The 14,501-nt window shown below is 31.1% G+C and overlaps 1 protein-coding gene across 1 annotated transcript in view; it reads left to right on the top strand.

Moving 5' to 3' along the window:
- Positions 1-14,501, top strand: part of LOC143227456 (poly [ADP-ribose] polymerase tankyrase-like) — a 117,017-nt gene that overhangs the window by 90,993 nt on the left and 11,523 nt on the right. Inside the window, exons 46-53 of the mRNA XM_076458900.1 lie at positions 469-565; positions 1,875-2,044; positions 4,061-4,202; positions 4,819-4,931; positions 8,138-8,213; positions 10,936-11,113; positions 12,275-12,382; positions 13,695-13,900. Coding sequence (XP_076315015.1) covers positions 469-565; positions 1,875-2,044; positions 4,061-4,202; positions 4,819-4,931; positions 8,138-8,213; positions 10,936-11,113; positions 12,275-12,382; positions 13,695-13,900 — 1,090 coding nt within the window. The remainder of the gene's footprint in view (positions 1-468; positions 566-1,874; positions 2,045-4,060; positions 4,203-4,818; positions 4,932-8,137; positions 8,214-10,935; positions 11,114-12,274; positions 12,383-13,694; positions 13,901-14,501) is intronic.

Below are 14,501 nucleotides of genomic sequence, written 5' to 3'. Positions count from 1 at the left end.
ATTTTTATTTTTAACAAAACTTGTGGACTTGCAGTTTTGTTTCCATCAACTACTTTAAAAATTTTTTTCATGGCCTAGTTTTGTTTTTAAGAATTGTCTTTATAATAGGTGTGGTGTTGTAAAAGATCATTCAAAATAGTTATGTGTATTTAGATTTTCAAAATTTTTATATTGGAGGCCCCTAATGAAAGAGATGTTGGAAGTTCCTCAGATGAGCAGTTTTGATTTATTTTAAAATTGCCAAAAATATGTAAATGGCTATTCAAAACAATATGTAGATATCTTTTCTGTGGTTGTTTTCCCATCAGTTTTCATGAGTAAGTTGCTAGTTCTGTTTTTATACACCTAGTGTATAATTGTATCATGGATAATTTTGATTTGAAGCAGTTATCAAGTTGTTTTAAAATTTAAAACACTGGTTAATTAAAACATGAGTACTTCTGATTTCTAATCTGTTTTACTATGTAGAGAGCTGGTTATGGATCCGGATCAGAATGTTCCATTTGATACCTTGTTAACTCGAGTGGATCTAAGCTATGGATTATTTGACTTTTACAAGATGCAGGTAGAGTGTAATTTTTCTATTTCCAAGAAGATAATTGATGAAATTTTACTGTACATTTTTACAGACAGAATTTATCTCTTTGATACAAGATTAAAACATTACTTATATTTTACTGTGAATTTTAAATAATACACAACAGTATTCACATATTCTTAACAAACACTGAAGTTATACCCAAATTACTGTTTGCTGGTTTTTCTTACTCCATAATAAAAGTTAATATTTGTCTTTTTCAAAGTAGTAAATTACTTTTATACCATAATTACACATTGTTTTGTTGATTCTGTAAGCTGTAATAAAGTTGATAATATTTGAATGTATTTTGAAAGTACTTTATACTAGTTATACTAGCATAACATAAACAGAAAGTAGTTTAATCAAATTTTGAATTTAAGACACTAAAACTTTGTGTAGAGGATACCCATGGTGAATCTAGTTAGTTAGATTCTTAACTCTTTTATGTATTTGTGTTATAATACTTAACCATCCTGCATGAAACTCATTACAAACTTTATAGATAGAGCTTAATATTTGAGTGGAAATATTCATCAAGGTTGGTTAACTATCTATTTAACTTTTCTTTGTGAAATTTTCAAGATTTTGTTGTGAGACACTTTTAAAAGAACAAAATATTTATTTTTGTCTTAGAATTTGTTTTTGTTATTGATGATCATAAAGCTTCATAAAGATGGGAAATATTTCAAAACTCTCTGAGGCTCTTTGTTTAACAATGATCATATCTAACTTCTTTTTAAATCATAACTAATTTTCACTTTTTATCCTTAATTATCAAGCATTGAAGCGTAGAAGCTGTCTTTTCTGATGGTTGTTATTTGAAGCTCGAACTCTATACAGCTTTATAAGCGTTAGTTCAACCAATGTATTCACTGTTGAACAAAGACAAAATCTAAACAGCAGATAAATATCAAGCCAAATGAAATGCTTAAATTTGGCAGGAGAGATAAATATAAGTAGAAAAGAGAGGTTATGAACACTTCTTGAAATAGAAATAGAATTAATTTTTCAATTGAATTTTGAAAGTTGAGTTGTGAGCAACACATGATTCTGAAAGAATTAACCAACCAAATTTGGCTACACACTCATGTTACTTTAATATAATTACACACTCATGTTACTTACAATGTTTTTTTTTTCTTTCTTGAACCCTCTCACTCACACTGATAGGTCTTTAAGATACATTGTTCAAAACACAATTAATAAAATGCACTTGCTGATTGTGCACAACCTGAACATGATATTACAGTCAAGCCTGTTTCCAAATTTATATTTTTATTATTCGTTTTCTCAGGTAATAAAACACCACACTAGAGAGACTTACGTGTTGTTCGCTCGTTGGGGACGTATGGGAGATGATGGCCAAACCCAAAAAATTCTTTTTCCTTCTCTGAAGGAAGCAGCTCAAGAGTTTCAGAGGATCTTCCATCATAAATCAGACAACAGCTGGGAGAATTTAAAAAGGTGAGCATAAGTATTTATTTCACAGTGTGTCTTCAGTTACTTGGTGGTGAACAAAAAAAGTATTATTGAGGTAGAGCCTTGAAATTACCGAAAGTAATGGGAAATGACACACAATCCTCTCAAAAAAATTTTTTTGAAGTAAAAATTCATTGCCATTGAAATTGTGAATAAATGTACTGGGTAAGGAGTAAGGCCTAGAATCACTATCTTACCAACCTTCATAGCAAGTTCCATTGATTTCAACAGTTGTTAATTTAGCTTCTCATATGCTTAACATTTATATGATCTTATTAACTCAAGACATGTGATACACTCTAAACAATCTTCAACCTTAGAAAACCAGCTTTGAACAATAATAATATTTTCATGTATTTTATCTCATTACTCACAAGAGTTTGTTTTCAGTTATTAGTATGTCAGGAAACACAGTAAAACATTTAAGTATATTGCAACTACCTACAAAAAACATAGCAGATGTTTGAGTAATGTGATGCAATATTGTTCATTACATGTTTTCTTTATTCTTAGTTGTTAAACTAATAAAGGAATGCAAAACCTCCCCTTTCTCTCATAGTCCACCAGTCCACATGTAATTTATATATTTATGGTTTGCTTGGACTTTAACATATAGATATGGCAATTTATGTCAGGAGCCTGAATTGGACAACTTTCAGACATTAGACTTGTGCTTCTTTTTAGTTAAATAATCAAGTAAATTTAAAGTAACTGTAATAGGACAGTGTTCTTTTAACAAACTGTGTGTCCGACAGTGCATACAAATGCTGGCTTGTATAGGATGAAAACATTAGGAACAAAGCAAAGTATATATGAGGTTTGTTGATTAATCTGGTGTGGGGGAATCTGCTCTGACCAGACATCAAAAAAGATCAGAAATGTGTTCTTAGTTAGGCAAAGTTTTATTGATTCTTTAAGCCACTTTTATCTTTACAACTACTACTTCTGTAATGGCCATGATACGAGGTAGGGCTTTTACTTTTGACTATATGGTGGAATTACAGCAGTGAACATCAATACTAGAAAGACACAAAAGCTTTACAAATGGTATTATTTTATAAAATATAGAACGATCTGATATTAATTATTGTAGTTATCATCTGTGCACTTAAGATGCCGAATTATAAAACTTGTTTAATTTAAAATAAAGCCAGGCCATGTTCAAGTTAACTGGCTGAGCCAAATCTGAGTGAGCTTATATATATGCTTGTGGGGCTTTTACCATTTTATACAACTTGTTAGGCCTTTTCATGATAACAGAAGACTTCCTAAATGCAAGTCTTTGTTGTCAACCAATGAGCTATGTAGTATTTATCATAAATTGACAGTTAGAGAACTAAAGCTACTGTTATATTACATCAGGTGGGAATGTTCTGTTGTACTTTGATGTGTAATTTCCTGTATTTCTTTGCTGTTTTGTTATGTAACTTACCGTTTATATAAGCATACTTACATAACCTCAAAAATAGTACTTTGTTTGGCCTTGAAAAGCCTTTTGAAAAGCTGATTTTTATTAACAGTAATCTGCATGGAGCCAGGTGAATGTTTTAAGTACAGGAACTACATTTGCAGAGTCCTTGAAAGTATTTGCCAGCTTTAGAAGGGAGAGAGAAAAAAAGGAGGATGATATCAAACAATTTTAGTAAAAATGTTGTGTTCAATCATGATGTATTTAAACCAGTGGCTTCTTTTCTAAAACATCAACCTCTCAAATCTCACCAATAATTTTTACTATATTAATTCAATACTGAGGTATTTTGGAGTACAGACTTAAGCTGTTTAAAAACGTATCATTCTAGTTGTGTGTGAACAGGTAGTTCATATTGAAATATTGTGGTAATAGTCACATATTAAGCAGGATTTAAAAGCTTCTAGGTATACTTGGAATAAACATTATCTGGAACAGTGTTTTGTGTATTTGTTGTTAAGCTGTAGTAATAAATATGGTAGGTTAGTACAGGATATCTTTTTCTTATGTGTTTTTGATAATAATTTTCCTAGCTTTAATCCACAACGAAATAAATACTGCCTTGTTGAGATGGAGAAACGTTATCATAATCACAAGCATAGTATCAAACCAAACCTTAAGACTAATACACCAAGCAAGCTACCAGAATCCCTGTCGAGACTCATGGAGAGACTTGTAAGTTACTTGTTTCTAACTGATGTGATTGTGTTTAAATTTAGTTATTGTTTTATCCACAGTATTTTAATCTAAAGTACTCTTGTATAAACTAGATTATACAAACAACTTGTGTGGGTTTTTTTCATTATGAATTTTTTCAGGTGTTTTTTTTGCCTTATTAGTCCAGAAATAATAGTCCAGTGATTCATATTTTCTATTATTTACAGTGTAGCTTTGCATCTATGAAAAAATGTAATTGATGTCTTAAAAGGGAGTTTGAGAATTTTAGAGTCTAGGTGTATATAAAATAAGTTTTAAAGTTATTTAAATAGTTCCTTTGTAATTGTACATTTTTCACGTAAGACATGTTTTGCCTCCTCACATATCTTTTCTCATTTTGAAGTGTTCACACATGCTCATAATTAATTTTAAAATTTTGTAGAAAATTTTGACTCGTGTTTGTAAAATTACAAGAAAGTGTCCTTAAGTTTAAGTAATTATTCTTCATATATATAAGTAAATGAACATTTCAAAAATTACCTGTTAGTTAATATTTCATCTGTGATATCTCCATTAGTCTTCTGTACAAAAGAATTTTGTGTTAAAGGTTTTCACTTTTCCTCTCTCTCATCAGATGGATGCTTCCCTGGATGAGCAGTTTTCAATGAAACTTGGAGTTTCTATTGCATGTTTTGCTCAGTTACCGGAAGTTTTTCAGAAAGCAGAATCTCTATTACAAGAAATTAGGTAGATAAACAGAATACTATTTCTAACTCGTCAGTAGCTGAGTTAGTGATAAATACAGAAGGAATTCAATGTGTCTGTTTTCTTCTTTTCTTTTTTGTCTTAATAAAGTTCTAGGAGTGACAGTTTATAGGTGTATGTATTTTTTTATATAGAAAGTAAGAGTACAAAAGTTTTTTTTTGAAGATTTCAAAAAAACTAAGTACGTGAATTTTTTCTGTGTGTTTATATTTGTTTACAAATTATATAGAACATAACACATTTTCGTATAATATAAAGAGTTAAAATCAATTTTTGATGAAAAAAGTAATATGAAATAATTAGTTACAAATTTTACTCTAAAGTTTTAGATATATCTAACGGCTTGTGTTCTATTAATATGATAGGTTTAACTCATTGGTAAAACCAGGGAATCTAAGAGCATTAGCTCTTGCATAAAGTGAACTGTGTATTATTTCTTATAGTATGTATAGTTGTATGAACTGTTCAGACATATTTAATAGGTTGTTTTTCAGTTTACAGAAGTAATAAGAAGTAATGCATGAATGATGTTTAAAATGCTTTAGTTTTCCTTTACAAAATGACTAATTCTAAGAACCTGTAACCACACTACATCTACCTCATTCAGTGTTTATAATAAGTTAGTTGTGACTTTTGCTTCTTAGATGCCTGATTGCATAGAAAACTAAACTTTCTGTTTCTTATTCTGAACACTAGCCTTGGAAAACATTTTTTCCACTGTTATTTAAATTCATGTGAACTACTTGATTTATGTGTGGTATTGTTGCTTTTATTTAGTGCCATTTAACATGGTTTTGTGCATATGATATCAAAATTATCAGCTATTCTTTTTGCTCTGCACTGCTGAGTTAGTGACAGTTTGTGATACAAGAGAGTAAATACCAGATAGAACATGCAAGAGTATTACAAAAACTATAGATATGTATTTCTGAGGGTTTTAGAGGTTATGTAAATATAATGTAAACTGTATGATGGACAGAAATATTATCCTTAAAATAAACATCACCTTGTACTCTGACTTATTAATTACTGGTTCAGATTAATTCACAGACCTATCTTGAGTACAAATACTTTTGTAACAAAGCAGATGTTTTATGTACAACATATTTGTAAATATTAGTAAAATATCACTATATTTCTTTCCAATACAATACAGTTATAATAAACAAGAGGGAATTCTCAGAAGTCATGGTACTTAAAATTCTTTTTGGCAGGATTAGAGTAAATTAATCTGTGTGACTTTGGACATGGTGAAATACATCATACAAAAGAATTTGACCTCCTTAATCCAAAACTAATTAGATGTCAAATCAATCAAGAGGTGATGGAGCTGTGAGCTAAACGTGTGTAAATGAAAACTAAGAGCCATTCTGTGATCCTCTATGCAGTGGCTAAAAATTGCATATGATCCAGCATAATACTGACATTCATGCTAAGCTGTTAGCTAGCAGTGTTAGGAATACTTGTGAAAATCTTCCACTAATGTTAATTTATGAAGTCTCTAAAGTACACCACAAGTAAGAGCATTCATTAAAGGTACCAGTAAGCTGTAAAGATGTTAAACACTGCTGTGTCATTTTGAATGCATTTATTATTTCTTATAAATCTTTAAAAATATACTTAAAAAAAAAAAAATTTTCAGAATTATCAGTAATTCTGGTTTCAACAAGACAATGAGGGGGGGAAAAATACATTTCCAAGAAAACCAGTTTGGATAGAAATAGAACTGTTTCAAGTTTTTATATAATTAAATGTCAGTTTGATACGGTTGCATTTAGGCTCTTCATGTTAATTTTGGGTTGTAATATTTAAATATTGTTTATAAATGTACTTAGCATATATGCCAAAAAGAATAACTATTTTGCATTTGCATTAGAAAATCCAAGCCCCATTATTGGTAAAAACTCCATCTCAGAATATTCTGTACTGATACAGGTTTCATTTATACATTATGTTCTTACTGATTCTAGATGTCACGAAGAGAAGTTATTGAATAACTGGCTAATGCATTTTATGTTTTGTGGGACTTTGTTGTTGATGAATGTATTTAAATAGCAGCCAGAGAAATTATTTCATCAACTGATCTTCTAAAATAAGTTTTTATGGAGTTTTAAAAAAGAGTGTGCTTGTAATAGTGGTGTAATAAAATAAGAATGTGAGAAAACAGTAGTGGAATAAAAATAATTAAAGGTCAGATTCCTACTTGAATTTTAAAATAACTGGTTTGGGTATAGCCTATTTGTTAGCATGCTAAATATGAAGGTCCATGGTTTGTATCGTATTTTCAAAAAATTGTTCTCTGCATTGTGAAGCTGGGGATGTGTTTATAAGTGATTGTCAAAACATACTGTTTGATGACTTCAGCTCAAAGGTACTATTAACAAACTTGTTTTCATCTAATCTTGTACAGATATCCTTGTTATAGCTATGTATAAATATCCCAACCAATAAAAAATTAATTATAATATGCTGGAAAATCATATATTGTAGTGTATTTTTAGTGTTATTGATACTGTATTTCTGTTACTGCTTGTAAGAACTGATACTAAGTACTTTTAAATAGCTACCTTCCATCTAGTGTCTCAGTTCAAAATTATTTACAGCTGGTACAGATAGCTTTTGTGTGAATGTGCCAAACAAACAGAAAGAAACTATCATATGCTTTAATATCATATTAAAGCTCATCACAGTGTGTTTAGTTCTTGTATAGTTAAGTTATTTATTATCAGCACTTATTAATGCTGTATTTCTATTAAACCATTGATGACAGTTTATATATATATTTATGTCTGTGTATGAAATGCATTGGTACTTACACATTTATTTGTTACTCATTTTGTATCCATGCTTGTTTGAACAGATGTGTCAGTGAGTGAGTGGCTGGTTACTTTTGATTTTGAGTTCTTCAAGATGTAAATCAAAATAGTCTAGCTTTATTGTTACTTTCTGTTTGTTATTCTTCATCTAAATCCTGAACAGCTGGTTAGTAATGAAGTTTTTTTAGGTTTGAAAGGATTTGGTTTTATTGTTTTTTTCATATGGATGAGCATCAAGTGTTTTGTGCTGATATTTTGTCGTAAAGTTACTAATAATAATGTATTGAAACAGACATTTTATCATTAATTATTACAAAAGATATCAAAGCAGGAGATTAAGATGGAAATACATGTATTTTATTATTATTGCAGGAAACTTATAGAGGAGAGAAAAGAATCTCAAGATATCAATAATGCTCAAAAAAACTCTGAAGAAATTCTACAAAAGGTTTGGTTGCATTAATAATATAAATTTCCACTCAATGATTTCTGGTTGAGTTTTATGCCCTAAAATTAGTTGAAAGCTGTGTAACGTAAAAAAAAAAAAACGTATTAAAGAAAAAGGGAAATTTTTTCAAGTCACTTCATTACTAAACGACCAGTATGTAAAAAAAGAAACATTATCCAACTATTAATGTGTTTATATTCTTTGTTTATAAATATATTGGTCAGTAAACTTTATTAAAATATTTGTTTTTAAGACTTGCATTACTCAACAAACATTATTTAGATGTAGCATTACATGGCTGTTGATGCATTTGTTTCTCTTTAATTTTGAAGTTTATTGATATTCATCAAAAATTGTAATAAGTTGTAAAAAATTTTTACCTACAGGTAATGTACCAGCCTAATAATTTTGAAACATAATCAGTAATGATCCAATCTTTATTACTTTCTCTAAAAAGTTATTAGTGGAGAAGAAACTTGTATAGATGTAAAAAACATATCATAACTGGGTAGAAGGATTTAACATCTATGAATAAAAACAACTAATGAAACCAAACCTTGTGGTGTTGTAGTTGTTAAGATAAAATGTTTCTGGTCATTAGCAAAGTACTTTTTCACACCTCCATTTAGGTTATAAATGGCTAGGAAAATAACTTCTAAAAGCTAAAGCCCTAAAAACTAAGGTTTTGTTTTTTGAATAATATCAGGTTTGGGAAAACATAAAACTTGGGCAGCAAGTGTGATACCAACTGGGCTTTGTGAAACAACAGGTTACAGTAATGAACAAGTCTTTTTTTTCTTTTTTCTTCTTCTATCTGAGAATTTATCAGTTTAAAGAATATCTATGTCATTAGAAAGCAGCAAAATATTGGTATCATGTCACATGGAGTTGATAACAAGCAAGCAAACATTTAATTTAGTGAATATCCCAAGTTAATATTTTTATATGGACCTGGCTTTAAAATATTAAACACTAAACATATCATGAGAATTACATAAATCATGTTATATTTCATTATTTTTTGTTCCCGCTTACAAATAAAATATTCTTTAATTTTTATTGTTTTGTATTTTATTTAAATTTCGATTTTTTTTTCTAATTTTATTATTCAGTAGTTAAAAAACGTTAATGTTTTGTGTTCAAATGGTATTATAAGTTTGTTAACACCAATAATATGATTTTGTAGTTTTTTTCTTCTAGTCTGTGGTTTTTGGTCTTGCAAGTTTCTAACCTCTTAGTCTATGATTCCTGATGGTAGGGGTTTGTTATCCTTCAGTCTATGATTCCTGATGGTAGGGGTTTGTTATCCTTCAGTGTATGATTTCTGATAGTAGGGGTTTGCTATCCTTCAGTCTATGATTCCTGATGGTAGGGGTTTGATATCCTTCAGTCTATGATTCCTGATGGTAGGGGTTTGTTATCCTTCAGTCTGTGATTCCTGATAGTAGGGGTTTGTTATCCTTCAGTCTGTGATTGCTGGTGGTAGGGGTTTGTTATCCATCAGTCTGTGATTGCTGGTGGTAGGGGTTTGTTATCCTTCAGTCTGTGATTACTGGTGGTAGGGGTTTGTTATCCTTCAGTCTGTGATTGCTGGTGGTAGGGGTTTGTCATCCTTCAGTTTGTGATTCCTGGTGGTAGGGGTTTGTTATCCTTCAGTTTGTGATTCCTGGTGGTAGGGGTTTGTTATCCTTCAGTTTGTGATTCCTGGTGGTAGGGGTTTGTTATCCTTCAGTTTGTGATTCCTGGTGGTAGGGGCTTGTTATCCTTCAGTCTGTGATTCCTGGTGGTAGGGGCTTGTTATCCTTCAGTCTGTGATTCCTGGTGGTAGGGGCTTGTTATCCTTCAGTCTGTGATTCCTGGTGGTAGGGGCTTGTTATCCTTCAGTCTGTGATTCCTGGTGGTAGGGGCTTGTTATCCTTCAGTCTGTGATTCCTGGTGGTAGGGGCTTGTTATCCTTCAGTCTGTGATTCCTGGTGGTAGGGGCTTGTTATCCTTCAGTCTGTGATTCCTGGTGGTAGGGGCTTGTTATCCTTCAGTCTGTGATTCCTGGTGGTAGGGGCTTGTTATCCTTCAGTCTGTGATTCCTGGTGGTAGGGGCTTGTTATCCTTCAGTCTGTGATTCCTGGTGGTAGGGGTTTGTTATCCTTCAGTCTGTGATTCCTGGTGGTAGGGGTTTGTTATCCTTCAGTCTGTGATTCCTGGTGGTAGGGGCTTGTTATCCTTCAGTCTGTGATTCCTGGTGGTAGGGGTTTGTTATCCTTCAGTCTGTGATTGCTGGTGGTAGGGGCTTGTTATTTTTTAGTCTGATTCTTGGTATTAGGGGTTTGTTATCCTTTTTTCTGTGATTTCAGATTTTTTAGTTTTGTAACTTCTTGTCAGTTGTTTATTGTTTTAAGGATTTCTTGCCTTGACAGAACATTGTTTCATTATATTTTTGATTAAAAAAAAAGTTGGTTATGCAGAGAAATTAATTTTGTATGAGAATTATAATGCTATTGCAAAAGTGTTAGTCTAGTCTATATTGAATAGCTGTTTGTGACATTCAATACATTATCTTATTACATATTTTTATGTTACATTTATATTATTTCAAATGGTATATAAAGTGTGTTTGTCAGTTTGGTTTGTACATGCAGTAAATCCAGTGGATTTCATAAAATTGCTAAAGTTAAATTGAAAATTCCAAACAATATTAATAACAAATTTTCATTTCTATTTTCAGACAGTGAAACTCAGTGAGGAGTACTATTTCACAATACCTATCCATGGGTTTGAGTATGAAAGACTTTGTCCTCTGTATGACACAACATTATTAAGAGATCAGATAGAAATGGTATACAATCTTAGGCATACAGAACTAACAGCAGAGCTGATGCTAGCTGCACAAATGAGGAAGGAGGGTATGTACTGTTTATTTATTTGTTTCTGTCTATTTATTAAAACCAGCATCTTAAAGATCAGAAAGAATTTGTAAATACTCCTTGACCCAGAGTCATTGGCACTCCAAGCAATCAAAAGAACTGTTGGCTGAATGACTAATTGTGAAGTTACAAGTTCTGTCTTGGTCAACTATCTGAAATGTAGTGACCATGCAGTATTTATTAGTTTTATGTATTTGTTACAGAACAGAGAAAAAGCCTTGTTGTGTTGATAACCATGGCAATTAGTGGATAAGATTAGTTGTGTATCAATAATATGAAGTTCAGCATATCATCATATAACAGAGTTCCAAGATAATACAGGTGATATATGTTGTCAAGAATGATGTTTGTGTGTGTGTGTGTATATTTATGTAAACTTCAACATCAAAACAAAAATGTAATAAAGCATCAGTTCTCAAAACTTTGATTTTTTTAAAAAATTAGTTCTTATTACAGTAATTTAGTCTCAAACAGAAGCTGGGCACAAATGAGAAAGAAAACTAAACCTAAAACATAGTTTACAGTATGTTATCTCATGGCTTGTGTGTAGAAAATAGGAATGAGGCACAAACTGCACACTGGGAACTATAAAGTATGTCCTGTAGAAAAGACAAACAGGGCACAGACTACAGACTTGGAGATGTAAGGTGTGTACTTCTTAGGGTCTATTAACCTATATCTAGAAAACTGTTATCAAACTAGTGTCTACTATGTAGTAAAGCACCAAACCACCAGTGTTGCTGACTTTTGTCTGCCAGAATGTTGTTGGTTTAGTTGTTTCCTTAATACAGATTAGTCAGTTGTTTTCTTTTTGTATGACTTTAGGATACCAACTTTAAAAGATCTGTATTGTAACTTAATTTTATGAATTATGGGCTGGTAGTTAGTGTCATGGGTTCAGATCCCTGCTCCACTAAATATGATTGCCATTCAGCCATGGAAGCATTGTAATGTGATGGTCAGTTCTACTGTTCATGTTAACAGAGTAGCTCAAGAGGTGGTGGTGGGTGGTGATGATTAACTGCCTTTCCCCTAGCTTTTCATTGCTAAATTAGGGATGGCTAGCTCAGATAGCTTTGCAAGAAATCACAACAAACCATTCTTTGTTACCCATGCAATTTTCATTTTTTTCTTTATTAGAAATCAATCCTAAAGATTACATCTATCAGTGCCTAAACAGCCAACTACAACTGGTAGAAGAAGAGTGCGTTGAAGCCCAGCTGATTCTTCAGTATATCCATAATACAGGTGAAATAGGAAATTCTTCCATCTTTCTTAGTAACGTTTATTAAAAAAGTTCATTGAATTGAGTATTATATATGTGCTTTTTTTTTTTGTCATATGGATATAATTCGTATTGAAATTGAAAATGGTAGATCTTTTGTGAAATTGTGTGCAGTATTAATGAATGATTACTGTATGATCAACACAATAATTTCCATGATAATAATGTTTTATTCTTTAAAAAAAACATTAAAGGAAAACTATAAATTAAAAAATGCCACATAAAATCATCTAACAGGGAGGAAGTTGTAATATTCTTTAACCTTCAAATTACCAGTTTGTTTTGGTTTTTTATTACATTTACTAGCATATAACAATAACTTTAAAGAACTGCTAAAAAAACAAAATTTGTTAAGTCTGTGTCATGCTTTTCAAGGCACAAAGGGCCAGTGTTTTTTATTCTGGGTTCAAGGGACACAAGTAAGGTAACTTTCAGCTATCAGCTGATGTCCAGGACATGACTGAGTAGAGTGGAATAATTTTGTAAAAGGTGATGTTTTAAAAACACAACATCATTATACAGGCCAGCCTCAAACTCGTAACCATTCGACTGCAAGTTCAGAGTGTAAGCCCACTAATCCACTCTATCTCAAAACTTGGGTGAAATTACCCATTTTGTACATGTGGAATCCCAGCATTAAGTTGTCAGATTAATTGGAATATTGCTAATATTTGTACTTACATTTCTTGTGTGACATGGCTGTCATTAAGAACACTGTATTCAACTGAGTTATCGCCCCACAAGCAGCTTGTTAAATAAATACTTTTAAAAGCTGAATGGGTTCTCTCTGAGTAATTCTAAGGTTAAATTATTTCTCAGACATTCACTTTGTTGTACTAAAAGAAGTGTTTGGAATGGGAGTCTGAAACTATTTGAAGTTTTACTAGGATCCCCATACCCATAAAAAAATACACACAATGAGTGTTAAGTAATTTTGTTTCAATAGTTTTCACTCTAAGTAATAATAATAAAATATTACTTGTCTGAGGTTTGATGGAAAACAATCTTCTTATCTAAACGTCACACAAAAACTATGCTATGTTATACATAAGATATGGGAAAGTTTGTACTTTTTAGAAAATATAAAGTGTTGAACTCTCAATTTCACTTGTAAGAATGAAGACTAAAATCTGTTATAGGAACTAAACTGTTTCGTTTTAAAGTTGTTATAATCCCTTAATTGAAAGTGAGTATAGAGTACATTAACATCTTTATTCTGTCTTGGTTTAATACAGTAGAAACAAAATGGGTAAGAAGCTTTAACTTTATATTTAGGAAACACTGATAAGAGAAAAAGAGTGGATGTTCAAGCTATTTACCGAGTCCAGCAAAAGGTTAGTTCAGAATTTCTCAAGAAAAGCTCCAGAAAACATGTACTTTTATGGCACGGGACTTCAAGGGAAAATATTCTTAGCATTCTTACTCAAGGACTGATGGTACCCCCTCTTGGGATGAGATTGACAAAACATGCATTTGGAAAGGTAAAACTGTAATTATTTGCAATTTTAGAACTATAGAAAATAGTAAATTATTGGTAATTCATAATTCAGGTGAACTATTTATTAGAATTTTCAGGCAAGATCTGCCAATCATAGTCCTAGGCACTGAATGATCTGCCATTCCCTTAAAAAGTGTCAGTGTTATAGTTTCACATTAGAAATAGAAAACGAAAAGCATTCCATTTTTATTTATGTTTATTGTTTGCTTGTTTTTTTTCAGAGTAATGCTTTCATTTTTGTACATTATTGTATTAAAATGTTTATTTCTAAAAAAAATTTGTTTTTTGAATTCCTTTTAACAAAATGGTACTGTGTTTCTGCATAATAATTGTATAATAGTGAAATTAATTTTTTACGTGTGAATGATTTTCAATTTTCATTTTGACAACTGATGTTGTTAAAGTAAAATAAATTTTGTTGTAGGGGTGTAACTTGTTATCATTGAATTGGGGAAAAAAAAAAGTTTGGAATGAGTGTGTTAAATGTAAATTTGAATAATGAAATTATGTAGATTTTTACAAAACGTATTTTATAACCTGATAATTTGTAACTATTCATCGTTAATAGACCATATAAGATTACC

This window comes from Tachypleus tridentatus, chromosome 9 (assembly GCF_004210375.1).
Source record: "Tachypleus tridentatus isolate NWPU-2018 chromosome 9, ASM421037v1, whole genome shotgun sequence".
Classification (NCBI taxonomy): Eukaryota; Metazoa; Arthropoda; class Merostomata; order Xiphosura; family Limulidae; genus Tachypleus; species Tachypleus tridentatus.
Note: the sequence above shows the minus strand (reverse complement) of the source record. Positions and strands in the feature narration are given on the sequence as shown.